At 53.0% G+C, this 27660-nt stretch overlaps 2 protein-coding genes across 2 annotated transcripts in view; both read right to left on the bottom strand.

Annotated features, from left to right (window-relative positions):
- Slc22a20p overlaps positions 1–5424 on the bottom strand; it is a 28621-nt gene extending 23197 nt beyond the window's left edge. Inside the window, exons 1-3 of the mRNA XM_010635997.2 lie at positions 5056–5424; positions 4885–4988; positions 2280–2434 (exon numbers count right to left, since the gene is read on the bottom strand). Of these exons, the coding sequence (XP_010634299.1) occupies positions 2280–2434; positions 4885–4988; positions 5056–5424 (628 nt within the window). The remainder of the gene's footprint in view (positions 1–2279; positions 2435–4884; positions 4989–5055) is intronic.
- Positions 5425–6732: 1308 nt separating this feature from the next.
- Positions 6733–27629, bottom strand: Capn1 (calpain 1). The gene is made up of 21 exons (XM_010635998.3): positions 26769–27629; positions 26572–26641; positions 26203–26321; positions 23385–23518; positions 23103–23271; positions 22272–22355; positions 21872–21957; positions 21429–21503; positions 21183–21343; positions 12802–12977; positions 11995–12006; positions 11098–11309; positions 10969–11008; positions 10405–10470; positions 10262–10319; positions 9442–9506; positions 8952–9020; positions 8689–8767; positions 8041–8157; positions 7706–7764; positions 6733–7428 (listed from the first exon to the last, which is right to left on the bottom strand). The coding sequence occupies exons 1-21, from the start codon at positions 27033–27035 to the stop codon at positions 7402–7404; spliced, it is 2145 nt and encodes a 714-aa protein (XP_010634300.1). The 5' UTR covers positions 27036–27629; the 3' UTR covers positions 6733–7401.
- Between the last annotated feature and the right edge of the window lie 31 nt (positions 27630–27660).

A 27660-nucleotide genomic window follows, 5' to 3' on the forward strand; every position in this document is an offset into this window, starting at 1 on the left:
GAACTCATGGTTAGAGTTTTTTTTTTATAGAGGAAGACTTTTTCCAAGAGTATTACAAAATCCAGAAGCAATAAAATGAAAGTTCAACAAATTTGAATTCATAAAAATAAGAGATAGCTACATGAGGAAAAAAAAAATGCCAGGGCTGGGGTTTTAGCTCAGTGGTGCCACCGCCTGCCTCAAAAGCTCAAGGTCCTAAGTTTGATCCCCTGTATAGAAAAACAAAACAAAACAAAAACAGAAAACAGAAAAAAAGAAAAGCCACAGCCAAGTTATAGTGTCAGAAAAAAAAAAAGCAGAAATATTTGCAATTCAGGTAAAAGGTAAAGGGTTAATGTCTCCTAATATGAGAAGAGTTCTTACAAATGGTTAGGAAAATGACTAACAGGCTAAAAGGAAAATAGGCAGGGGTAAGAAGAGTTGGTAGGAAAGGAAATACAATGGCTTATAATCCTATGAATAAATGCTCCATCTCACCCAGAGGCAAAGATGCAGATTTTTGTAAATAGCAAAATTTGAAACGACCTAAATGTCCATCCATGGGGGACTGGTTCATTAAGTCCAGACACAGCCTCACAAGGCAGAGAAGCAAATCCATGAAGACATTTCTTTCCGGTAAGCAACCCGGGTCGAACCCACCAGCCAGTCCTGTTGGTTCTGCCTTCCCAATTAGTTCAGCCCTGCTGCTACCACCTGGCCCGCCTTGGCCTCGGCTTTTCTGGGACAATGGCAGTGGCATAACTTGGCCTCCTGCTTCTGTTTCTGTGTCACACTGCAGCAGCCCGGATCTTGTCAAATTTTAAATCTTGAATCAGGTCAGCTCTTCACTTAGCTCAGACTCCTCTGGTACCTCCCATCTCATTTGGAATTAAAGGAGCCTTACTCCTTTAGCTCTTCCAAGTGTTGCTCAAAATGACACCTCACCACGGAGCCCTTTCTCTGCCCACTTGAATTAAAACTGCAGACCATTCCCCTGCTTCCTGCCCATTACTTTCCCTCCCCTAGGGCTTCTGTTTCCCCTATGGGACCAGCCACCTTCTGAAGTACTGCTATGACTCACTTATTTGTGGTACCATTGTCTATCTCTCCTTGCAAGCAGAAGGACTCCAAAGAGCAGAGTCTGCTTTGGTCATACTGCATCCCCAGTGCGTAGAACTGTGCCTGGAACATAAAGAGGCCCTCGACCAATAAATGAGCCAGTAGACAGCGTCTTTAAGTGCCAAAGCTCATGATGTGGAACAGGAGTTGGGGTGTAGCTGGCTGGCAGAGAGAGAGAGTGCTTGCTTAACATTTACTAGTTTGTATTATTAGTAAAACAATGTGCATAATAATAAAAGAGGAGGGCTGGGGTGGTGGTGCGTGTTTGTAAGCCCAGCACTCAGGAGGCTGAGGCAGGAGGGTCACTATGAATTCAAGGCCAGCCTAGGCTACATATTGAGTTCAAGACCAGCCTGAACTACACAGTGAGACCCTATCTCAAACAAACAAACAAACACAAAAAGAGGAGAGAGGTGTAAGCGTATGGGTGGGTGTGTCACCACCTTCTTGTGGCTCAATCCTGGAATAGGATGAGGCCTGTGACAGGAATTCAGGGCTCCCAACTCTCTAAAAACACTCTCTAATTCACCCAGCTGTCCCAAGGCATCTGCCTGCTACACCTGGTACTCCAGCTCCAAGAGTTTCCTCAGCTGAAGTGAACGATCTCTTCTGTCTTTGGACAACTGAGGACAGTGGCAGTTTCTGAGCCCAGTAGTGTCCATGGAGCAAGTTAAGTAGTTTATGTGAGTCCAGTATGGTCTTCCTACTGCCTGCAGTGCTCTCTGCCAGGGCCACCCAGAAGCCGTGAGTCTGGAGTGACATTTGACCTTGGCATTGGCCGTTTGTGTGGCATCGAGGAGACCAGGTTACCTAAGAAAACCCTTGCCTTTGCAGCACGGGTAAACCTCATCCTGTCTCACTGCCCTCTGTGTCCCCGTCACCTCTGTGACCCTTTCCTAAGCTGCCACGCAACGTGTGCTTAGTAAGTTAAGTGGTTATTATTGGCTCACTCACAAATGAAATAAACACCACCCTCAGCCTGCTCATGAGTAAACTCAAACCCACACCAGGGAACCAGCTGCCGCCAGCAGGTCTCCCAAATCCGGATGCTCAGTGGGAGGTTTTGAGGGTCAGTCGCTGGATGAGAACCCCAACACCACCGAATAAGAAGATGCCCCAGGGTGGGGCCCACTCCCCTCTCTCCAGCCCCCGTTCCTTCAGCCCCTCTTGGCTGGACTCACCCAGCGAGAGGGAGTTGAGGATGATGCCGGAGAAGGTCATGCCCATCAGGAACCGGAAGACGCAGTAGGCACTGAAGGAGCCGAAATACGCTGTGGCGGCCCCTGAAACTGCCAGCTGCAGGTACGACCAGACCAGGGGGGCCTTGCGGCCCAGCCTAAGCCCAGGAATGGACACAGGTGTTAGGGTTCTGGGAGGTGGTGGCAGCAGCCCCCCATCCCCGGGGAGCAAATCGACAGCCAGCACCTGACCCTTCTTTTTCTTTTTTTTCTCATTGAGTCTATTGGTACATTCGAGGTATACAGTACAGTTACATTCATTACTGGGATCTTGTACCTTCACACGACAGGTCTTGGTTCTCATTTTTTCCCCTTGTCCCTGCCCTCCCTTCACCCCCCTCCTTAGCACCTGACCCTTCTTTTTCTTTTTTTTCTCATTGAGTCTATTGGTACATTCGAGGTATACAGTACAGTTACATTCATTACTGGGATCTTGTACCTTCACACGACAGGTCTTGGTTCTCATTTTTTCCCCTTGTCCCTGCCCTCCCTTCACCCCCCTCCTTAGCACCTGACCCTTCTGCCCTGGTGACAGGGATCAAGGCAATCAAGAGAAGACGGGGTACTTGGTGAACCCCCAACAACAACAGCCACTACAGGACCCAACAGTGCTGGTTGCATTGGAGGGGGGGGTTGGCACAGGTTGAAAGAAAACTGGAGACAGATTTATCCCGGGCACAGAAAGGCAGAGAAACTGCAGGGACCCAGAGGTGGGTGCAGCGTCTAGGCTGGAAGGAGGCCTCAGAGCAGAACTCAGAGCAGTGAGGACTTGGGAGGTCCAAGCTGCAGGAGGAAGAGCCAGGGGCAGCTCTTCTGGGGTCAGTGAATGCCAGGCCGGGGTGGTGCAGTCTTTGCCGGTGGCTGTGGCACTGCCCCATTGAAAGTGCAGGCCCAGAGCCAGCGTGCAGCCTGGCTCATCTAGGAGGGTGGCAAGAGGACAAAGGCACAGATAGCATTCTCTCCCTCACGCCCACGACACGTTCACTGATAGATTATTTCTTCCTTCCTTCGGGCACTCGCTCACTGTCACACAAATGTTATTGATCACCTCTAAGTGACAGGTCTGAGCCAAGGCTGGTGACATACAGTGCACTCTGGGTAAGACACAAGCTCACACGTAGGGAGGTCAGGAAGTGTCATGACACCGTGCTGAGGACATGGCAGGGAGCTGTCTACACCCAAAGGAGTGGGTCTGGAGTCCAGGAGGACCCCCGGCAACCTGAACAGAGAGGGGGCAGTGAGGAGGGAAAAGGGGAGAAGGCAGGGCAGAGAGGGACAGAACAGACCACAGAGCCAGACAACACCTTGATGTCCACCAGTGCGGTGGGTTGTGGGATTCCTGGCTCATTCACACACAGGGGCTGCAGTGCAGAGATTAGGGAGGACAAGAAAGCTTTTTCCGGGCCGGGGATTTAGCTCAGTGTTGCCTCCGCCTACCTCACAAGTGCCAGGTCCTGAGTTCGATCCCCAGTACAAAAAAAAAAGAAAGAAAGAAAAAGCGTTTTCCAAAGGAGTATGGAGAAGCCTCCAGAATGAAGACAAAGCCAGGTCATTACCATGTGTGGGTGAGCCAGCACTGTACGGAAATGGGGGATAAAGGCTGGTGTGGTGAAACACGCCTGTGATTCCAGCACTCGGGAGGCTGAGGCAGGAGGATTGTCCTAAGTTCAAAGCCAGCCTGGGTTACATAGCCAGACCCTGTCTGAACCCCCCCTAAAGAAATGGGGGGACAAGCATAACAGATGTTCACATGATTGACTCTGCATAAAGCAATAAATATTTTTGGTGAGAATAGCTAGAAGAGAGGATTTTTAATGTTCTCACCACAAATGATAAATGTTTAAGGTGACAGATATATTCGTCACACTGGACCCCATAAATATGTACAATTAGGTGTCAATCAAAACTAAAAACTTTAAAAATAGGTGGGAGTGTTGGCATATGCCTGTAATCCCAGCACTCTGGGAGCTGAGACAGGAGGATTTTAAGTTTGAACCAGCTTAGGCAACTTAATGATTTAGTGAGATCCTGTTGCAAAAAAATAAGGAGAGGTAGTGGTGGAGATGTTGCTCAGTGCAAAGGCCCTGGGTTCAATCCTTAGCAATGAAAAAAGAAAGAGAGGGAAAGTGAGAGAGAGAGTAAGAGCTGGTGAGAGGATAAGAGGGTAGAGAGTGAGGGCAGAGAAGAGAAAGGAAGACGAGAGGAAAAGAAAAGAAAGTCTGGTTACAGACAGGAAAACTGAGCTGACCTCCTGGAGATCCTGCCCTCTGGCATGGAGGGGCTAGGGTGGGAAAGGGAAGTTTCCCTCCTGAATACTTTTTCTACCTTTTGGAATTTTGGAATATGGACATATGTATGATCCATTCCAAAACATATCGTTAAGGCCGGGGATTTAGCTCAGTGGTTCCACTGCCTGCCTTGAAAGCGCGAGGGCCCGACTTCCGTCCCCATACCAAAAACAAAACCAAACTGATACATATAAAGAAAAACTAATGCAGATCTGAGACTTTCAGGCCCTTGCTGGGTGGCTGAAAACCGCCCCTCTCACCTGTCTGCCAGGCTGCCGAACACTGCGGCCCCCAGCAGCACCCCGGCCATGTAGATGGACTGAGCCAGGTCGCGGAGGGTGCGGGCCTCACACACCAGGTCCCACTGCAGGGAGAGAGGGCACTCAGCCAGGGCCTCAGGTGTAGCCCCCCAGCCCCCAGCCCCCTCCGACCTCTGTCACGATGGTGGAGGGGAAAACGCTGAGGTCATAGACCCAGCCGTGTTTGCAGGACTCCGTGGCCGCCCCCTGGAAAGAGGTGTTGGGTCTCAGAAGGGTCCACTGAGGCTCTGTGAAGCGCTGGCATGACTCAGGGACTCCGTGCTGGTCCAGGGGGACAGTAGCCCTCAGCCAGGCCCCCGAGTCGTTGGTGGCAGTGTGGTTGGTGGGGTGCTGGCAGTGGTGGGGGGGCACGGCGGCTGTGAAGTTCTGCAGGAAGTTGTGGCAGGCCAGCAGGCTGCAGGGTAGCAGCAGCAGAGCGGTGTAGACGAGCTGGAAGCGGCCCACGCCACCCAGGGTATCCAGCAGGTCTGTGAAGGCCATGGCTATCGGCCTGAGCAGAGGCCCAGTTGACTGGGCCTTAAGTAAGGGTGTGGGTGGGGCCCTGGGAGGTAGAGGATCAGGCCAGGGGTGGGGACCACAGATGCTGAGTCCTCGGCTCAGAGGGTTTGGGTTACCCCACAGGAGGCCCCCCAGGCAGGGCTCCCTCCCTCGGGCCCTTTCTCCCCATCTCTCTCCTCCTGAGTTAGAAAAGCACAGGTTCCCAGAGGTCAGCTCACAGCCCACACCCAGATCTGCAGGCCGGCACTGCGGGACCCTGGCAGTGAATGCAGCAACCCCCCCTCCCTTTCCTCTGGGGGCCATCAGAGCCTCAGGAGCCCTCATTTTGGCCTCAGCGCAGGGGATGCACAGTCACCAGGCTCCAAACTGCAGCTGGAGTCAGAAGGCCTCAGAGGTCAGAGTAACGAATAACGGAGTGCCAGAGATTATGGCGACCCATCCTTCTCCCGCACCAGGGGACAGGAACTTGGCTGCACTGGTGACACTGGGATAAATCCCTTAACAATGTCCAAATAAGGAAGCCTCAGACAAGGGTCTCCAATGGCGAGGCCTCAGGTGTTCCAAACCTGCATCCCCATCCACCGAATTCCTGAGGGGAGCAGAGGGTGTGGCAAACACTGCCCGCCTCCCTCACCCCTCTCACACTCCAGCCCCTTACTGATGAGGACACTGAGGCCCAGCTGGCTCTGGCCAGGGGCTCCCACTGAGCAGGTCACATGGGCAAGATGCAAGCTCAGGGTGGCTGAGACTGGACAGAGGCAGTCTGTGGCTCAGCTGAGGGAGCCTCCACCTCCATCCCTCCTGCTCCCTCTGTCCGTCCTGGTGGGCAGCTCCAGCTCCTCCGTCCCAACCCAAGCCCACTTATCTCTGGTAAGAGCAGCCAAGCTCCCAAAGGGCAGGAGCGGCTTATGTAAGCAGCAGGTGTCGAGGCCACGGGGACAGCCCTCACCTCCATCACAGGACCTGAAGGAGGCTCTGTGTTCTGGGGGCCTCTGGGGGGCCAGGTGTGTGCTAAGTAGGGGTTTGGGTTTCAGCCTGAGCCTTCCCCTGGCGGACATGTGAAAGGAAGGCAGAGGTCAGGGTTCCAGCCCTAGAGCAGGACGTGTAAGACCAGCCAGGCCACATGGCCCTGAGCTGTGCGGCTCTGTCCCTGCCCCCAATCCTCCCCAACTTCCCAGGCCATGGTCCGACCCAGGTCCCAGGGCTCCAGCCGTGGGTCTGAGGCTACCAGCTCTGCCCCACGCCAAGGCACAACAGCAGTTCTGGGAGAATCACACTCCAGAGACAGTTGAGGCCTTTTCCTTTATTATTTGGGGTTCTCTGCATGGAAACATAGGAACTCCCTGCCCCACACCCAGTGCCTCTGGTACCCCACAGTTCCTGAAGAGTCCCTTTTAAAATCACCAATATAAAAAAGGAGAGGAGCAAGGAAGGCCCAACCCCCCTAGGCGGGCAGCTCCTGGCAGACAGGAAGGGCTACAGAGGGGTGAGCTGCAGGGCAAGGGGGGCGGGCTTTGGCTTCAGCCCAGAAGGCACAGGCAATCCCAGGAGGGGCTCACACGCCAGGGTGGCAGACTGTAGGCCGGCAGACTGTAGGCGGACTGTGCTGGGCAGCTAGTGGTTATAGTCTGCAGGCGGGGCCAGGTGGGTGGGGCTAGAGCGGCCTCTGGAGTGAGTCAGAGGTCACATCAGGTTGTTGGCTTAGGGACTGCACCCCACACTGAGGCAGGAATGAGGGCAAAGCTGCCTTCCTGGCTTGGCGATGGGGCGACGGGGCAGGGGAGTCCCTCCTGAGCCCAGGCTGGGGACAGTGAGGGCCAGGAGAAGGGCCAGGAGGACGAGGGTGCCTGCTTGCTCCAAGGAAGGCACTTGCAGCTGGTGTGGCCTGATGTGGCCTGGCGTTGCATGGCAGGAGGACGAGGAAAGGAGAGGAGCAGCAGAGGGCACCGAGCCCCTGCCTCATGCAAACATGGTCAGCTGTAACCACTGCAGAAGGAAGCAGACCAGTGGGTGAGGGCAGCAGACTCGGCTGCCTCAGTTTCCCTCTTCACCTGGACCCTGAGTCCAGGGCCCAGGCCAGAGTCAGGAGCTACCATCTCTTTCCCCTCTTTGGGGACCCTCAGGGGAGCAGCTGCTGTCTTCCCTCCTCTACCCCTGGAAGACGAGGCTGCTGGCCCCTGTGGAGATTTCCCCTCTTCCCTCAGAACATGGGTTGGGTAAGGAAACCACCACCGCCTCTGCCAACCTCCACCCAGAGTCCCACCTTAAACAGGTCAAAGGTCACCACTCCATCCAGATCCGTATCCAGAGTTTTGAAAAACCCTGCATATGGAAACAAAATGCCATGGGACTGGTAACTCACTGGGACACTCACACACGGCTCCCCGACTGCGGCCCAAGTGTCACCTCCTAAACTGGGAGGTGGCTCTGAGAGGACTTCCTGGGCCCTTCTGACCAACCCCCCCACCTCAGGAGACCAAGCACAGAACTCTCTGGAGCCCCACTGTCTGCATCTGCCATTTGTCCCCCTCTGTCATTCCCACCTGGTCCCAGGGCAACTGCGACAGAGGGAGAGTGGAGCCAATCAGGGGCACTCACGGAACATGGTTTCCAGCCGCACCAGGCAGCACACAAAGTTGTCGAAGTCGACGGCCAGGTCAGGCTCAGAGTAGCGGGTGATGATGAGCTCGTACAGCTTCTTATTGAGCTTGAAGCCTGGGTGAGTGAGGGGAGGGGAGGATAGGCCAAGCAGGGCAAGAGCAGCGAGGGGCTGGGCAAGTGAGAGCCAGTCTCAGAGGGAGCGCCAGCCCAAGCCCGGCCAGGGCTAAGAAGGGCACCAAGGGCCTAGGGCCTGACTGGGTCTATTCCCCACGCCCTGGCCTTGTCCCAAAAGGGGCCAGCACAGTGGAGGCCTGCACCTCTCTCACTAGCAGCAGGAAGCCCAGCCTTGTCCCCCCTTGACTATGCGGCCTAAGGTGAGTTGCTTTCCCTCTCAGAGCCTCACTGTTCTGTGTGCACGGGGAGATGATGAAGGACCCCATCCTATCAGGTCACAGTGAGGAGGGAATGGGAGATGCTGACACAGCCCTTACTTAGGAAAGGCCAGCCAGGGCCCTTACATCACCCCACACAAGGGACAAGGGCTGTGGGCAGCCGCAGCCACAGGCCACGTGAGGCAGCCTAGGGCCAGGAACAACGGTGCCACCTGCCTGGGCCGGACAGGTGTCCTCAGCCCTTGGGTCTCACCTGCAGACTCAATAGCCATCCGCATCTCATAGGCACTCATGCTGCCCGACTTGTCCAGGTCAAACTTCCGGAAGATGGCCTGGGGCAGGGGCAGACGCTGAAGCCAGGCTGAGTTATGCCTGGCTCTCCTGCCCCAGCCCAGGCCAGCCCCAGAGCTGCTGAGGGTGGATCGCCTGGCCCACACAGCCCACCCGCCCGGGGCCTGCAGCCTGGCCCAACCCTGCCATGACCAAGGCCACACAGCCCAGCCAGGGATCACCTACCAGGTAATGCCGGATGCGGTTCCACAGGATGTTGAACTCCACCAGGCCCAGCTTCCCATTGCCATCACGCTGAGCAGCAGTTAAGAAGGAAATTCAGCACCTTAGAGCAGGCCTGTGGGAGGGGACAGCTGGGGAAGAGGGAAACCGGACACCTGGCAGGTCGGGGAGCAGCAAGTGCCACGGGGAGCCACCCCACCGGGTTAGCTGCGTTTTCTGGAGTGGGTGTGTTGGGGAGGGTAGAGAAATAGCCCAAAACTTCAGGGTCAGTCGGGGACCCAGGTCTTGCCGCAAAGCCTGTGCCTTAGCTTTCCCCTCTCAATCATCTGAAGGTGCCCAAGGAGTTGTTGGCCCACGGGGCACATGTGCATCTTCGTGCCCCCAGCCTGGTCCTTTTCTTGGGATCGTTCCGGGGATGGTTTACTTAGCAGTGCCTTTCAGACCCTTAGCCCCTGACACCTGGCATCAGGAGACAAAACAGATGGAAGGATACATCCATGAGGTTCACCATGCTGCGGCACGACTCCAGGCTGAAGCCCTTGGTCCGCAGATCTTTGTCTACAAAACATCATTTCCAGCAACTTGACCCGCTGAGCCTCCTTTACCTGCCTCATGCTGGGAGCCTGGGCAGCAAGTCACTGTCCTGACCGTGGGCACAGAGTCTCAAAGAGTGGGGGGTGGGCACGGACAACGATGGGCACCTCACGGTCAGAAAACAGTGTGAAGTATTTTAGTGGTTAAGCTGGTGTCCCAGCAGCTGGTACCCAGAATAAAACGAAGCCACTGCTGGAGAGAAGCTCAGGATATTGGACAGAAAATCGGACAGTCAGAGCTTCCCTGTGGGCTCCAAAGGAAAGCACAGCTTCCGCAAAAGACAGGAGGCCATGAATACAACAGAGGCGGAAGGCAGCAAAGCACATCCAATGTGGGGCAGGGTGGTCCCCACATGCACCCAGGGCCCGGGGCAACCCTGCTTCCCAAGCCACTTGGCCTGGTCTGGGGGAGCATCTTTGGGAGAAGGGGAGCCTTCCCCAGCCTTCCCCTTGGTACTAAGGTGCTGGTGGACAGCTCCCCTGTGAACCTGCAAGACCATCCTGACCCCACAAGGACCCAGAGCTCAGGCAGGGAATGGGGTGAAGCAGGAGCAGGAGTCGGGGGTGGCAATGGTGCTGAGCTGGGCTCTGAAAGGTAGCAGAGGGCACCCCTAGCCCCATAGACTAAGGGGAGGCGCTCAGCTCCAAAAGCCTGGATTGTGACACCATGCAGGAATGGGGCAGGACAGGGCGTGGAGAGCAGCCACTTGGGACCCTCACGTTTGCTAATGATCCTGTTCAGGATGGTCTGTAGCTCCCTGACGCTGACCTCCAGGTCCTGGGGGAAGAGCAGGGATGACACTGGCGCTGGGAAGGGAATACACACCCCACCCCGCCCCCACCCTCCTCCTGCCTCAGCCTACCGCCCCTGCCAGCTGCCTGAAGAGGGCCTTGAAGTTCTCATCGATCTCCTCTTCTGAGAGCACTTGCTGGGTGGAGAAGGGAGGGAACTGGTGAGGTGCCCCGCACCCACCTATGGGGGTGGCCACTGAGGGAGGGCAGGGGCACTCAAGGGCCACACGTCATTTCCCCAGAGCCTCACTCTGGCAACCTGTCAGGAGCCCCCTGCCCAGGACTCCTGGGTGCAGCTTAGCTCAGTGTGAAAGTTGAAAGTTCGGCTCCCTGCTGTACAACCTTGGGCAGGTTACTCACCCTCTCTGAACTTGAGTTTCCTATTCAGAGGGGACACAGGGACAGGACCCACATAGGGCTGTTAGGGGAAGAAATGAGATACGCCAACCTGGCACAGATGAGCGATCAGGGACTATATCATTGTTATCTCGGGGTCTTGGCAAACTGTAGGTTCTTGGCAGTGACGGCTTCTACCAGGAGGGTATCAGCCCTGCCAGCTGAAGCCCAGGGTTGCAGGACACCCAGGAGTGAGGGACAAAGGGAAGGGATGGCAGCTGGTGGAGTGGACCACGCACCTCGTCTGGGAGGTTGGCCTGGACCTGGTCATCCAGCTCCCTGCAGAGTGGGGAGAGAGAGGGGCTGGTCAGGGAGACAGGGGCTGCAGGGGAAAGGTGGGAGGGGCAAGGGGGTGATCTGCGGCTCACTGGGTCCCAGCACTCTTCTCCGAGAAGAAGCGAAGCACGAAGTCGCCCTCCTTGTTGGGCTCGAAGGTGGATGGCACCACCACGTACTCCCCAGGCGGCAGGCGGAAGCGGGTACTGACTTCCCGCAGGTTGATGAACTGTTCCGAGCGTGCCCGGGATGCGTTGGCCAAGAAGAAGTCGCGCTTCAAGTGCACAGCCGGCTGGCCCTCCAGCTGGTGAGAGGCAGGAGGGAGCAAGGCTGCAGCCACCCACTTGGCCCACCCTCAGGAGCTGCCCCGGCTGCCACGTTACCCTGACAAGTCAACGTGCCTCAGTTTCCCCATCTGCCTCCCTAACCACAGAGGATGGAGGCAAGGAGCAGCTGAGTGAGAATAAGCCCCTTTGGAACACTCTGACACCACATAATGACATTCTCACTGTTAGCACTGGGGCCCTCCCCATGTCAGACACCACAGGGTACTTGATAAGTGGCACCTCCCTAAATACTCCCTGAAGGCAGTGCTGCTACACCCATTTCACAGACACAAACACCAAGGCTCAGAGCTTCAGCAACTTGCTCAAGGGTGGTCCAGCCAATGCTCCTAACCACTGCCCCAGGGGGACACTGGGCTGAACTTACTTGGTGGAAACAGCAAGCTAGGGAGAGTCCTGTCTATGCATCTTTGGGTAGAGCTCTGAGGACCAGGGTTGAAGGCAATTTCTCCTTGCTACCTGCTCAAGAGGTCAGGAGAGGTCCACTGAACAGTCTTGGGGAAAGGACTTTCCAGGTAGTAACACAAGCTGACATCTCAGCACCTTACAAAGGGATGTGTTTGCTACTGTGCTGCCTCGCTGGGCCCCACAAAGTCGTGTGCGTTCATGAGCAGGTAAATCCAAGTGGGTCGGAGCCACACCTACCTCCCGAGGGACCTGCAACACAGGAAGGAAGGGAGAGATGTGTGTTCTGGGACGAGAACAGTTTGCACGCTGGACAGAGATCCTGAGATCTCAGCCTGCAGGGAAGAGATGAGACAGGAGGCCGGGCCCTAGGCCTGGGGTCAGAGAGGATGGGAGTGTGAGCTTGGAGGGAGCCCAGGGAGGGTGTCTGTGTCTAGGACTACACCACACCAGGTCCTCTTGAACAGCTACCAGGGTGGCTAAGCAGCTGCAGTAAAAGCCCAGGGACATTATAGGCCCACATCCTCCTGCCAGAGGTCTGGGATGGGCCAAGACTGTGGGCTGCCTTTACTCCAGAGGCTGAGGAGATCCAGAAATTTCTGTCCCCATCTTGTGCAGAGCTCAGGAAGCTGGACAGGCACAGGGCAAGTGTCAGAGGGCCAATCCCTGTTGCTGCCCTCCTCGGCCAGCCTCTGCTCACACACTCTGAGGCAGGGGGCTCTCTGATGCCCAGGGTGACCCACCTGCCCATATTTTCTGCAGGCGAGTCAAAGTCTGGCCCCCAGAAGCTGTTGCCTGCCAGGAGTTAGTTCTCCAGCTCCCTCTTTCAGAGAGCAGCATCCTGCTCTCTGAAGAGGAAGGTGAAGTACAAAACTGTCCCTTCTGGCAGCCAACTACCTCTCTCTCTCGCTTCCCATTTGCCTCACAAGGTGAAGGTCCCTGCTACCTCAGGTGTGACCCTGCCAGCAGGCACAAAGGAAGCCCGTTGGCCTTGGGCGCCCCCTAGTGGGTCTCGCTACAGCGTGCAGAGAGCCAACCTGGGCTCACCTCGTACACCGCAAAGCCAATGGTCTCCATGTCGCGGCCAAAGCGGCGCTCGCGGCGGCGGTGCTTCTGCATGAGAGCGAGCACGAAGCTGCATCCAGACTCGCGACTTCCGTAGTCATCTTCATCGTCCACTTCCTCCAGCCGGATCTTGAACTGGGGGTTCACCCAGAAGGTGGCTGCAGGAGGAAAGAAAGCCAGGATTAGGGGTCATCAGGCTAAAGGGGGGTCCCCTTAACCCCAGCCTCACACCTACACCTCCCTGTCGGGTCATTCATTCAATAAACACTACTAAGTGCACACTAGGTGCCAGGTGACAGGAACACAGATAGACGAGTCCCTGCCCTCAGGGATCCCGCTCCTGAAGATGAAGGGTGGTTCTGACCACATCAGAGGTCATTTAGAGAATAAATGCAAAGAAAAGCAAGCTGGGCTCGTCCAGGAAGAGGATGGGTTAGCAGAGACCTCCAAAGCTGCTGGGAAGCATGAGCCAGGCAGAGGATGATCCAAGAGCAGATGAGAGCCCCCCTCCCATCTGGGGGACAGAGTGGCTGGTGAGGGTCCAGGCTCCTGGAGCAAGGACTCAGGGACGCTGTGGAGGTGAGCAGGAGTCGGGTGCCTGTTAAGATGAAGTGGCCTGAACTACAGAGCAAACAGGCCCATCCTTGGGCTTGTGACAGGGAGGGATATAACTACATCAGTATCCTAAAAGGTGGCTCCGGCTGCTGTGTGGGCAATGATTACAAGCCAGGTGTGAGAGTACAGAACTGTAATGCTAGACCCCGGGGAGGCAGAGGCAGGAAGGTTGAGTTTGAGGCCAGCCTGATCAACTTACCAAGTCCCTGTCTCAAAATATCAAAATTAAAAATAAAAAAGGGACAGGGGTATAATTCACTGCAAAGGCACTGGATTCAATCCCCAGGACAGAAAGGGAGACAGAGGAGGAGAAAAGAAAGAAAAAAAGGTAAGAGAGAAAGCAGGAGCCCACAGAGAACCAACAAAGGATGACAGGGTCTTGCATTTCAGGTAACTGAGCTGCCTGAATAATATTTTTACTAAATAATCCAGTGCTGGGTAGAATTCCTAAAACTTCTCTTTAAAGGTACTAATCCACCACAACATCAAAGCTTCCCTCCCACATTTACAACAATCTAAAACATAGATCATAACAGGTGTCAGAGAGGATGTGGAAAAATCAGGACAGGGCTGGGGATATAGCTCAGTGGTTCCACCGCCTGCCTCGCAAGTAAGTACAAGGTCCTGAGTTGGATTCCCAGTACAAAAAAAAAAAAAAAGGAAGAAAAATCAGGGCTTCACACACTGCTGGTGGGATGAAAAATGGTCTGGCTGCTTCTGACAATGGCCTGGCATCTTCTCAAAAGGACAGAGAGCAAGCTACCATCTGAGTGGTTACTGTACTCCTCTTGGATGCTGCAGAGAGTGAATGTGGCCACACAAAGCTCGTACAAGGATGCTCAGATCAGCCCTATTATGACAGCCAAGAGAGGAGACAACCACTTATCCATCAACTGATGAGTGAAAGGCAAAAGGTATGCCCAAAAATTGGAATATTGACAGTAAAAAGGAACCAAGCTGGGCTCAGTGGTGCACATTTGTAATCCTAGCACTCAGAGAGGCTGAAGCCAGAAGATTGAAAGTTCGAGCCCAGCCTGGAGAACTGAATGGCTTAGTGAGAAATTGTCTCCAAATAAAAACTAAACCCGAGGGCCAGGGATTTAGCTGAGTGGTGCCATTGCCTGCCTCGAAAGCGTAAGGTCCCGAGTTCGATCCCCGGTACCAAAAAACACAAAAACAAAACTAAGCCTGGAGATGTAGCTCATTGTGAAGACCCTGGGTTCAATTCCCAGTACCACAAACAGATAAATGAACTACGCCCTAATACAGATTATAACATGGATGAACTTTGCAAACATGCTAATTAATTGAAAAAGGCCAGTCACGAAGGATCACATATTACATAATTCCATTTATATGAAATATCCTGCATGGGCCAGTTTGGAGAGATGGGACAGAGATTAGTGATGGCCAGGGACCAGGGGGTGGGTGGTGCTGGGGAGCGACAATCAAGGGGTGCGATTTTGGGGGGAAGGATAATGAAATATTTTAAAACCAATGCAGTGACAGACGTACTGAGAATATACTAGAAGCCACTGAATTGTACACTTTAAATAGGTGAATTATACGGTATGTCAATTAAATCTCAATAAAGTGGCTTTTTACAGAATGGAAACAAGTGGCCCCATGGGGTGAATAATGCAAAGGGCTTCTGTCAACCCCTGGTGCCTGGGAGACCTGAGCACGGGACAGAGGATGAGGCCCAGGGTTGACCCAAGGCAGAGTGTCTGACAGGAGATTCCTGTGATTACCCTGCAGCCCCTCCGAGAAACTCCAGCAGGTAAGTGGGAAAGAAAAGTCCACGGGGAGGAGAAAAACATAACCACTGGCCTCCTTGCAAGTACCCTTGCTTTAATTCCTGTTGCCCGTGAAGCCAAGAAAATCTTAAGGAACAAATTTAGCTTCTAAAAGGGTCCTAAGGTGACAGTGTCCCAGGTAGACTGCTAGAAACATTCTGGAAGAACTTTAATCCACTAATCTGCTGAGGACTCACATCAACTTCTAGGCCACAAGAGGCAGAGTTCACACAAGGAGACAGGGAAAGATGACAGCACCAGCAGCCACAGTGGACAAGAGCCAACCCACTGTGGACATGTCATTCCAGCACTCAGGAGGCCGAGGCATGAGGGTCACTGTCAGTTCAAGGCCAACCTGGACTATATAGTGAGTTCAAATCCAAACCGAACTGGACCAAGCAAGACCTTATCTCAAAAAGCAAAAACACACCAGGCATGATAGAGCAAGCCTGTAATCCCAGCAGTTGGGAGGTTGAGGCAGGATTGCCTGCAAGTTCAAGGCCAGCCGGAATAGGGAGACCCTGTCTCAAAAACCAACCGACCAAACAAACAAACAAACAAAACCACCATCAACAAAACAAAAGAAAGAATAAACAAAACAAAACAAAATATTCAGCTCCCGCCTACCAAACAAGAAGCGCAAGGTCCCAAGTTCGATCCTCTGTACAAAAAAAAAACAACCAAAAAACAAAGAGAGAGAATTCAGTTAAGGATACTTCCCCATACCACCCAGAGATCAAGAGCTAAAAATAAAAACAAGAGAGAAAGAATAATGAGTGGGGGTCAGGGATTTAGCTCAGTGGTTTCATCGCCTGCCTCATGCTTGTGAGGTCCCGAGTTCAATCCCCAGTACCAAAAAAAAAAACAACCAAAAAGAATATTGAGTGGGAAAGTTAAAATTCTACTTGACTAGAATTTCAAAAAAAATAGAACAGGAAGTGATGTGTGTGGAGGGGTACGTGTGTACGTGTGTGGGTCCGTGTGTGTACGTGTGTGTGTACGTGTGTGTATGTGTGTGCTGCTAGGGATTGGACCCAGAGCTTTGTGCATGTAGGCAAGAGCTCTGATAACACTGGGTTACATCCCCAGCCCTAAGGTAATGTTTTAACAGATAATGGCTAAAATAATTTCTAGCATTGACAGAAGACATCAATTTAAACCCGGGAAGCTTGATAAATCCAAAGCAGGATGAAAAGAAATCCACATCTCATCACAGCATGGTGAAATTATAAAATATCAAATTAAAAGTAAGGGCTGGGGATTTAGCTCAGTGGCACTGCGCCTGCCTCGTGAGCGCAAGGTCCTCGGTTCAATCCCCAGTACAAAAAAAAAAAAAAAAAGAAAAAAGAAAAAAGTTTAAGCTGGGCATGGTGGTGCACACATGTTCATTCTAACTACTCAGAAGGCTGAGACAGGAGGATTTTGAGCTCAAGCTCAGCCTGAGAAACTTAGTGAGACCTTGTTACAAATAAACAAATAACAGTATCTTCAATGGGCTGAAAATAATGTTTATCCAGAATTTGATGTCCAAAGAACCATCAAGGGTAAGCATGCTATGAAGGCACTTTAGATAAATACTTTTTCCAGGGAAGAAACTCAGAACTTAGCTCTTGCCAGACAGGTGCAGCGCCCCTGAGCTACATCCCCGGCACTTTAAACAAATACTGAGAAAATTTACCACCACAGAACCTTACAAAAAGAAATACAGAAGGCTGTAATTCAGGCAGAAGGAAAGTAAGTTCTGGTGAGAGGTCTGTGAACGGTAAGCAAAACAACCACACCTGAACTGGCTAGCTCAAATGATGATGATGGTGGTGGTGTTTAATTTACAGCAAAAACAAAACAAAACCCTGTGTAGAACTAAAACACCACTTTATACCAGCATATTAAACAAAGGGACAGGTAATCCAAATTGCATATTCTAAGATCTTTGCATTGCTCCAGAGAAAAGATATCAGATAGCCAGGAACAATATAATCCCAGCACCCAGGAGGCTGAAGCAGGAGGATCATGAGTTTGAGGCCAGCCTTAAAACACATACTGAGACCATGTCTCAATATCCCCCCCAAAAAACCCAAAATAAACAAACAGAGATAAAGAGAATATTGGCCATAACTTTGTGCCAGAAACTCTGAAAACAGATGCAAAGAATAAATTCTTAGAGAATACAACTCACAAAAACAGGCTCATCAATAGTTCAGTAACACTGTTTAGTTTCAAATAGAATAAAATTGTGCATAGTTTTTTGTTTTTGTTTTTGTTTTTTTGAGACAGTGTCTCATTATGTAGTTGAGACTGACCTGGAACTCACTATGTAGGCCAGGTTGGTCTCCAACTCACAGCAATCCTCCTGCCTCAGCCTCCTGAGTGCTGGGATTACAGGTGTGTACCACCATGCCTGGCTTGCATAATATTTTTTTTAAAAAGGCTTAAGAAGGAAAAGAAAATGACAACAATCTGATAACCATTATTCAACATGGAACTTTTATCTTCACATAAAAAAGAGCAGGCCTTAGGCTGGGGATTTAGCTCAGTGCTTCTACCACCTGCCTTGCAAACACTTGGACCAGAGTTCAATCCCTGGTATCAAAAAAAAAAAAAAAAAAAAAAAAAAAAAAAAGAGCAGGCCTGATGGCTTTACAGACGAGTTCTACCAAATACTAAAGCAACATATCCCCACCTTAGGAAAACCCTTCTAGAAAACAGAAATAGCGAGGATGTTTGAAGATATAGCAGCAATACCAGTGTGGTTACTGAGAGAAAAGAAAGCAACAGAAAAATATTGCTAATGAACTTGGGTGTAAAATCTGTTGTATAAAAGAGTAATATCCATGCTGGGAGGCTGAAGCAGGAGGATCTCAGGTTTTAGCCCAGCCTGAGCAATTTAGTGACTTATTGGGGTCCTGTTTCAAAATAAAAAATTTTTAAAAAGGCTGGTGATGTAGCTCAGCGCAAAACAAAAGGAGGCTCAATCCTCAGAACAATCCTCAAAACAAAAGCAGGTGCGCTAAAAATACTGTATAATAGCCAGGTGTGGTGGCACATGCCTGTAATCCCAGCACTCGGGAGGCTAAGGCAGGAGGATCGCTGTGAGTTTGAGACCAGCCTGGGCTACACAGTGATTTCCAGGTCAGTCTCAACTATATATGAGACCCTGTCTCAAAAAACCAAAACAACAACAACAACAACAACAACAACAACAACAACAAAAAACAAAAAAACTGTATAAAGTTATATTCAGGCTGTGCAGAGAAAGGATATGACACATAAATGAATTTCATGTTTAGCCTTGGGTTCCATGCCCAAGATATCTCATTATATGTATAACTATTTCAAAATCCCAGGGCCAGGGAAGTAGCTCAGTGGCACAGCACCTGCCTGGCAAGTGCAAGGTCCTGAGTTTGATCCCCAGTACCAAAACAAAAACCCAACAAAAAAAACCCCAAATCCCCAAATATCCAAAATACATCCATTTCTGGTAACAAGCATTTCAGATAAGGGATACTAAGCTTGTATTTACAGTAGTAACAAAATGATAGCATTACTTCAGAATACGTCTCAACATGAGATCAAACTTTAATGAAAACTGTAAGACTCATTGAAAGATATTAGACATCACCTAAATTAAGAGATATGCCATAGTCTAAGACAGGAAGTCTCAAAATGGTAATGATGTCAATTCCTTCTAAACTGCTCCATAGATTTAATGCAACTCCAAATTAATATCTTAAAATGGCTTATTTTCTTTCATTTATTTGTTTTTGCAGTGCTGAGGATCAAACTCAGGGTCTCGTGCATGCTAGGCAAGTGCTCTCCCACCGAGTTGCCCCTCTGGCCTCAGCATGGTGTTTCACAGGACTTGGTAAACTTATTCTATAGTTCACATGAAAAACAAAGGGGCAAGAATAGCTTCAAAGCAAGTGGGAAGGGTGGGGGGAAAGGAAATAAGGGGAAAGAAAAAATACGAGAAATAGAAAAAAGGGAAACAAAGTTTTGTTTTGTTTTTTTCTTTGAGACAGGGTCTCAGTATGTAGTTGAGACTGACCAGGAACTCACTATGTAGCCCAGGCTGGTCTCGAACTCACAGTGATCCTCCTGCCTCAGCCTTCCCAGTGCTGGGATTACAGGCATGCGCCCAGCGGAAACAAAGTTTTTGTAAATAGGGGAGGGTGGAGGGGGTGAAGGGAGAGCGGGGATACGGGGAAAAAAGGAGAACCAAGACCTGTCATGTAAAGGTACAAGATCGCAGTGATGAATGTAACTGTACTCTATACTTAAAAAGTACCAATAAACTCAATGGAAAAAAAAAAAAAGAATAGCTTTGAAGCTCTTGAAGAAGGAATTCGCCCTGTCCAACAGCGGGGCTTCTTCCCAGAGTATCAAGTGAAGTCAGTCCGCTCTTGGCAGAGGATAGACCATGGGGCAGAAGGATCAGCGGAGGCCCGGCAAGTCTGGCACAGAGCTGGCGCTGCAGGAGGACCGGGAGCTCCTCAGACACAGCACAGAGGGTGTTGCTTATGGGCTTGGAGGGTTCCTGAAATGGGATTCCTGTGAGGAAAAGAGCCCTTCCAGACTGAGCACCTCCGAAAGATGCAGGACAGGCAGCAGAGCTGTGGTGATTTGGCAAAGCTAAAGCTGCCCGGAAGGAAATTGCAGGGTGGCGATTCCTGCGCAGTTTGCTCTGAAGGGAAGGAGAAGCCCGAGTGGGGAGGCTGGGTCAGGAGACGCTCACTGTGTTTTTAGCCCTGAGATTTTCCATAACGACACAGGGGTGAGTGGTAAGGGACAAAGGAGGGCAGGGAGGATGGACTCGGAGCACAGTGGATTCTCAAGTGCAGGGACCGTTCCGCCACAGCCCCAGGCGGGAGGCAGCACGGACGGGCACGAGTGCACCTGTGTGGATTGGAGGACAGGGCACTGGCATGTGGGACTGGGAGGAGGTGTCCTGCGGAGGCCAGGCGGGAAGAGTTCAAGCCCAGCCCAGGCAGCTTAGGTAGACCCTCTCACAACACAAAACGAGAAGGGCTGAGGATGAAGCTCAGCGTGAAGGCCCTAGGTTCGATCCCTCGCACCTGCCCATACACACACAAAGGAGGAATGTTGGGTCCACATCTGAGAGCGGGCACACGATACTAATCCACAGTAGAAGGGCTGGGGACTGTGCTCCCCACCACCTCCAGGTCTTTTCTTTCTTTCTTTCTTTCTTTTTTTTTGAGACCAGATCTTGCTCAGTTGCCAACTTGCCTAGGCTTCCAGGCTGGACTGAAACTTGTGATTCTCCTGCCTCAGCCTCCCAAAGTGCTGGGATTACAGTTGTGTGCCACCACACCAGCTGCAAAGTGCTCATTTGAGGTTTGTGGCTGCAAATGTACAGGCAAAACTCAGTCTCCGCTGTGTGATTTCTCTCTAGCCACACTTTGACTCTGGGCCAGGGAAGAGGTGGGCTCAACCTGGATTGTGGTTGTGCTGGGGGGGTCAGGAACCCAGGAAAAAGGGCTCAGGAAACTGAATGCTTGTGCAGAACAAGATCAAAATGACAGTGCTAGTTAGATGTGGTAGTACACGCCTGTAATCCCAGCATTCAGAGAGGCTGAGGCAGGCAGATAGCAAGTTCAAACCCAGCCTAGGCAATCTAGTGACTTAATGAGATTCTGTCTCAAAATAAAAAATGGCCAGGATGCAATGCAGTGCAAAGGCCTTGGGTTCAATCCCCAGCACCACCACCAAAAAAAATTGACTCTAACCTAAGCTGGGTAAGGAGAGAAAGCAAGATGGAGATGAATACATTGCAACAGTGCTGGCTTTGACGGTTAATATTTTACTCCTCAGAGCAAACTTGAGGGACTAACAAGCACAGCCACCTCTGTGTTACAGCGGGGAACCCGAGGCTCTGAGAGGTGCTGTGCCTTCCCAAAGCCCCAGCCAGCGCCCTGCATGCCTGCCCTTGGTCACCTGGGTAGTTGCGGCAGCCGCCCGCGGTGCTCCCGCGACGCCAGGTGCCCTCGTAGAGCTTGGTGTTCCAGTTGCGGAGGGTCCGGCTCTTCAGTGCGTCAGGCGTCAGGTTGCAGATCTCCAGGCGGGTGAACTCGCGCATGAAGTCCCGGAACGACATCCTGGGGTCAGGGCAGAGGTGAGCCGCGGTGCCTGGCCACGTGGCCTTGGGGGGTGAGGCTGCTGAGGCCGCAGAGGGCTGCTCACCAGAACTCTCCATCCTCCATCTTCACCCGCAGCTGCTCCCGCATGTGTGGGTCCACGTAGTTCCACTCGGAAGAGCTGTGGGGAGCAGGGCACTAACAAGGCTACTGGGCACCACCCTGCCTGGCCTCTGTCGCGGGGGGCCAGTGCACTCTGGCCTGTGTTCCCAAGCGTGGCCCAGGAAGTCTTCCCAGATGAAGCCTCCAGGTCCAGGTCTAGGGGGCATCTCAGCAGGGCCAGGGCAGACCCTTGGGAACACTCCAGGCTGACAGGGCCCGCTCAGCTTGTGATTTGTCAATGTAGTGCCCCAAACTCCGAGACCTAAGATGGGTCCCTCTGTTCAATGCCAAGTCGACGGGGGTGGGGTGCGAGCCTCAGGTAGAAACATCAGGGACACCTAAGGGCTTCCCCAAGCCTCTCCAGGCCATGCCCCGCCTGCCCCTCACCCGTCACTCCAGGCGCCTGTCCACTCCACCTCGCCCCAGGGGTTCCGCATCCGGATCAGGTTCAGCATCTGGCCCTGGTAGTTCACCTGTTCCCCAGAGTGCCCATCAGTGCCAGCTTCTGGCATGAACTCTGACACCCGCCCCATATCCTCCCTCCCGAGAGCACACACATCCACACACCAAGGCAGTAGAGCCGTAAAGCCTGTCCTCCAGGAATTTACAGCCAGGGAGGCAGCTGTGTACCTGAGCCATAGGCAATCAGGTGAGCTCTGATAAGCATCTTGGGGCGGGAGTCCCCAGGGAAAAACAGGCGCTGCTGGAGGTCAGAGGGGGAGCAGGCCTCAGGATGGGCAGGGAAGTGGGACCCACCCTGCAGGGCAGACCACACCCAGGGCAATACCTGCTTGGCCCCTGTCACAGAGTACGCATGGCCCTTCACCAACTTCTTGAAGGTGACTGCCTCCATGTCCAGGACGCTGGAGATCTATAGAAAGACACATGCATCTGTGTGAAGCCCTCCTAGGTCTGGGACAGCGTCCCCTGCACAAACAGCAGCTGTTGAGAGTGGCGGGCAGGGACCCTGTTCCCATCTCCTCTGTCCTCATGCATCTCCTCAGCTCTGGGGGCGGGGGGAGCCCAGTACGCACCAACATTGCCCCTGGAGGCATCCAATGGCATATATACAGCCATGCACAGGCCCCCAGAGGAACAGTACCAGGGGAAAAAGGAGATGACAGGGTGGACTCAAGTGAGGAAGGAAAGCAGCTGGGGTTAGGGCCAAGGATTGCAGTGACAGTGGGGCAGAGTCTGAGATCCAGGACTAGGGAAGTGGAGGTCTGGAGACGGTGGTGGGAACAGCCAGGCAGAGGAGGGTAGCATGCAGTGAGGACAGGGACAGACCAGCAGCGGGCAGGGGCTGAGACCAGGAAAGAGATTAACCAGAGGCCAGAGAACTGGAGGAGGGAGTGGAGCAAGGCCAAAGGCACAGTAAAGAGTCCGAAGCACAGGTCTGGGGAGCAGCCTAGCCCTGAGGTTTTGGGGGTGGAGCGGGAGGAAGGACAGAATGACACTGGGCATGGGCCTGGGTGATGGGCAGGAGTGAGCATGGGGCTGGCTATGCACCCAAAACAGTGCTGGGGTGAGAGGCGGAGCGTGGGCTGGGACGGGGAACCGCTACCTCCCAGGCTGGGTGCCAGGGTTGGGGTGTGTGCAGCAGGCCGGGTGCACTCACATCAATGGAGCAGCCCATCAGGGAGCCCCGCTCCAACGCCTTGAGGATGATTTGATAGAGGTCACTGGGCGCCTTGCGCAGCTCATACCACTCAGTGACTCCGCCTGTGAAGTCCTCAAAGCCCTCCGAGGTGCTGCCTCCTGACAGGGCCTCATAGCTGCCGTTCACCCTGTGGGCAGTTCCGGGTCACAGCTGTGGCATCCAGCGAGACCAGGTAAGAGGGCCGGGGGTTCCCACCACAGGGGGCGGAGGGCGGAAGCTGTCGCCGAGGTCACTACTCACTTGGCATAAGCCTTCTCGAGCAGGGCACTCCAGAACTCATTGCCTTCAGCAGAGTGCACAAACACCAGCTTCCCATCCTTGGTGGGCAGCAGGTCATCCACGACTACGTCCACCCATTCCCCGAACTGCCACAGCTGTGGAGGAAGGGCATAGTGACCACCTGCTTTGGGATCCTTCCTCAGCTCTGCCACTTAATACCCTCTTGCCCCTAACAATAAGACCTAGCTGGAAAATAATCAACTTTGAAATCTAGAGATCAAAAATGCCAGCCCGGAAAAAAAAAAAAAAATGCCAGCCCCAATCGGCCTATCCTCACCTCACTTGCCTTACACAGTAGCCACTGAGAACTCACCTCACGCCTTACACAGTAGCCACTGAGAAAGAGAATAGTGGTGCAATGTGAGGTGAGGATAGGCCGACTCGGGCTGGCATTTTTGATCTCCAGTTTCAAGGCTTAGCTGGGGATTTAGCTCAGTGGTGCCATGCCTGCCTCACAAACTCAAGGTCCTGAGTTCAATCCCTGGTACCGGGGGAAAAAACAAGGCTATTTTCCAGCTAGGTCTTATTTCTAGACAAGTATGGTAGATGCATGTATGAGTCTAGATCACATATACTAGAGACACATATAACACGTATATACTAGATGGATATACTTGATATGTACTAGATACACCTGTACAGCCAGTCAGCCCTCTGCATCCACAGGTTCTATATCCATGGATTCAACCAACTGCAGAGAGAAAATGCTACTGCATTTTTAAAAAATGCATCTGAGCCCAGCACTGTGGCAAAAACCTTATAAGCCCAACACTTTGGAAGGCTGAGGCAGGAGGATCACAAACTCAAGTCTCATCCAGGAAATGTCATGAGACCCTGGCTCAAAAAATAAGAGCTGGGAACCAGACATGAGCACACACCTGTAATACCAGCACTCTGCCTGGCTGAGACAGGAGGATTGTGAGTTCAAACCCAGAATCCTGTCTCAAAAAGGAATGGGGGCACATGTACACATACAACATTGGGGGCAACCGAAATAGGTGGAAAATGTTTTTGTTTGTTTGTTTGTTTGTTTGTTTGTTTGAGACAGGGTCTCACTATGTAGTTGAGACTGACCTGGAACTCACTATGTAGCCCAGGCTGGTCTCGAACTCACGGCGATCTTCCTGCCTCAGCCTCCCTAGTGCTGGAATTGCAGGCGTGCGCCACCATGCCCAGCTGGCAAATGTTTAAATGTGCAGTTCTGGTGTCCTCTTGTCTGAGTGTCTTTATGAGGTGTCATCAGATATACAGTGAGGGCCACCTCTCTTGTGCTGTCCAAAGAAGACAGGCTCCTAAAACGATTGTGGTGCAACCTCATCTGTCTAATTCTCTCGATCTAGCACTGTGTAACTGTGGCTCTTCCCCAAAGTCAAAATGACCACGCAAGGTACATTTAGAATGGATTCGGGGGGCCAGGGATTTAGCCACCTGCCTTGAAAGCACAAGGTCCAGAGTTCAACCCCCGGTACAAAAACAAAACAAAACAAATAGAATGGATTCAGAACACCAAGGCAGCCACAATAACACAACTGGGCATGGACTTCCAGTACTTCAGAAAGCCCTAAGAGGGATGGGATATGTGTGCGTTAGAAGCAAGAGGGGATATGTGAGGGAGATTCGTGTCAATGTTTCTTTTACTGTAACAAACTTTTTAAAAAATTTACTGTATTTTTGACCACACAGGTATATAGAGAAACAGATGTAGAATTAAACTGTGTATCCAGAGCTTTCTACCACAAGACAACTGGAACTGGTGTCCCGACCCTGTCCCGTACAGTGTGTGTGTCCCTGTCACGGTGTGTGTGTCCGTGTCGGGTCCCCCCTTCCATCCCCACACCAGGGTAGACGCTAGGGTGGGGCTCAGGCCCAGGGCGCCTGGAGCCAGAAGCTACCCGGCCATCCAAACCTCAGAGAGCTCAGCCAAGAACAATGCCAGGAGGGAAAGAGGGTCCAAGGAGCCAGGGTAGGAGAGGGGGAGGGATATTAAAAGGGCCAATCAGAAGCCAGGGAGAAATGGATTGGAAGAAGGCGGGGAAAGGGGTGGGAAGGCCACGCCCCTGCGGACTAGAGCCTGGCAGGTGTGGCCCTCCCCTCCGCTAAAGTGACTCAGTGCGGTGGCCGCTGGGGGACATTGGCTCTGAGCCAGGCGGAGAGATAGTGTGGTGTGGGCTCCCTGACTAGGCGGAAGGAGAGGACACCCACTGTAGAGTCCGGCTGGTTGGGACCACCAGGGCAGGAGAGTCCCAACCAAGGTTGCCAGGCTGTGTCTCTCCCAACCCCAGGTCATTGAGAATTCATTTGTATGACTTGAAAAGTGATCCCTGTCACAAACATCAGGAAGAACTGCTGTACACAGACTTACTCCTGACTCTTTTCTGTCAGGACTGTGTTAGATGCTGTCAGAGCCTGCAAATTGGGAGATGGGAAGACTGACAAGAGGAGAATAGTCAAATTTTCCCCAGCAGAACACTCCTTTTTCAGAGGCAGAAACTGAGGCCCTGGTGAGAAGAATTTGTTCCACAGGATACAACACAGAAGTCTTTCTACTCCCCTAGTTTCTCCCTGATACGCACAACCACCCAGGAGAGCTGCCAGCAGAAATACCTGCCCAACCATTTCACACATGACTGGAGGGGCACAGAGAAGGCAAATACCTTCCAGAGGGAGGACTCCCCATGCGGAGTGTGGCCCCGTCACCCCAAGTCCAGAGTGGCGGGGCCTCCTTCCACAACCCCGCCAGTGCCTGCTACCCCTCTTCCCAGGGGGCCAGGCCTTTCACCTGGAAGTGGAAGATGCCGGCATAGCCATCCTGGAAGCTCTGGCCATGGGGAACCACTCGATGAAGAAGGGTGTCATTCAGGGTGAGGGAGGCAATAGCAGCCAGGAGCCAGCAATCCCCTGGGATGGAAAAGACCCACGTCAGGCCCCAGGTGTATGTGTGTGTGCTCGTGGGTACTATGTTGGTACCCTGGATGGGGTGCCTCTCTGCTTACAGACAAGACCCAGGAACTGGGCAAACCAGCCCCAGTGCCGGTAGCCAAAGCCTGTCGGGGCTTGCCGGAGGGAGGGGCCGGGGCAGAGCCCAAAGGAGCGGGAATGGGGAGCTATCGTGGAAAAAACACCTAGAACTCCACCCCCGGGGACCTACCTAGCGCTCCCTGGCAGATATCTGTGCGTGTAGCTCCATCCACGATGAACTGGGGATTTGACAACAGCTCCTGCAAGACCCAGAGTCCTGTCCCTGGGCCAGTCCCTTCTAGAAACTGGCTCCCAGCCACCCAGACCCCACTCCCTCCCTGGCCAGGATCAGGGTCAGCTGAGCCCACCCAAGGTGGCTCCTCTCACCATGGGGCGCTTCCACTTGATGCCATAGGTCTTGGAGGAGTTGGGACCCAGCTCCTTGTAGCCCAGGCTCTGGGGCACTGGGGGGAAGGCCTCGTCTCGGAAGAGAGCCCCACTCTGCAGGCATCGTGCCCGCAGCTGCTCGTAATCCTGGCCCAGGTACTTGATGGCATTCTCATGACGGCCCAGGCCTAGCTCCCTGGCCCGTTGCTTTTGCACTTGGGCTGACACCCCGGTGCAGTAAACGGGTGTGATGAACTCCTCCGCCATCCTGCAGGACAGGCAGGTCTGCAGGGAATCTTCCCAAATTAGAACCCATCTCCTGATTTGCTCCTGCCCTACCCTCCTTTTCTCAGACCCAGATTTCTGCTCTCCTTAGAGAGCTCAGGGTTTGGTGCTCCCAGAATCCAGGAAAGGGCTCCCCAGTTCCCAGATGTTGAGCATCACTTCTCCCTTCCCTGACTCCTGGCCCGCCGCTCTGTGGTCAGCCTGGAGGCTAGGTGGGGTAGGGCAGAACCCCACTCAGGGAAGCGGAAAGATGAGGGGTCTCTGACCCTGTTGGTCGGCCTATTAACCCTTCCCCAAATTAGCCACGCTCCTAGTTCACCGGGTTCTTTTCCTGGTTTAGGGATTGACAATCCCAGGCCCGAAGTAGCCCTCTCCCCAGACCCCGGGGCAGATTGGAGATCAGAGCTGCCGAGCCCCAGCCCAGCCCCTGGGGACAGTGCAGATCCCAGGCTGGAGCCCGAGCCCTCACGCCTGCCCTGAGCACGGAACGGGTCCAGAGTAGGGGCCGATCTGGGGCCGCCCCTCAGCCCAGAGCAGTGGCTGGGATCCCAGGCGCGCGGCCCGCCCACCCCACTCCTTACCTAGGGGAGGCGAGGTTGGGTCGTCG

Source organism: Fukomys damarensis, unplaced genomic scaffold (assembly GCF_012274545.1).
Source record: "Fukomys damarensis isolate Sample0158 unplaced genomic scaffold, DMR_v1.0_HiC HiC_scaffold_27, whole genome shotgun sequence".
Classification (NCBI taxonomy): domain Eukaryota; kingdom Metazoa; phylum Chordata; class Mammalia; order Rodentia; family Bathyergidae; genus Fukomys; species Fukomys damarensis.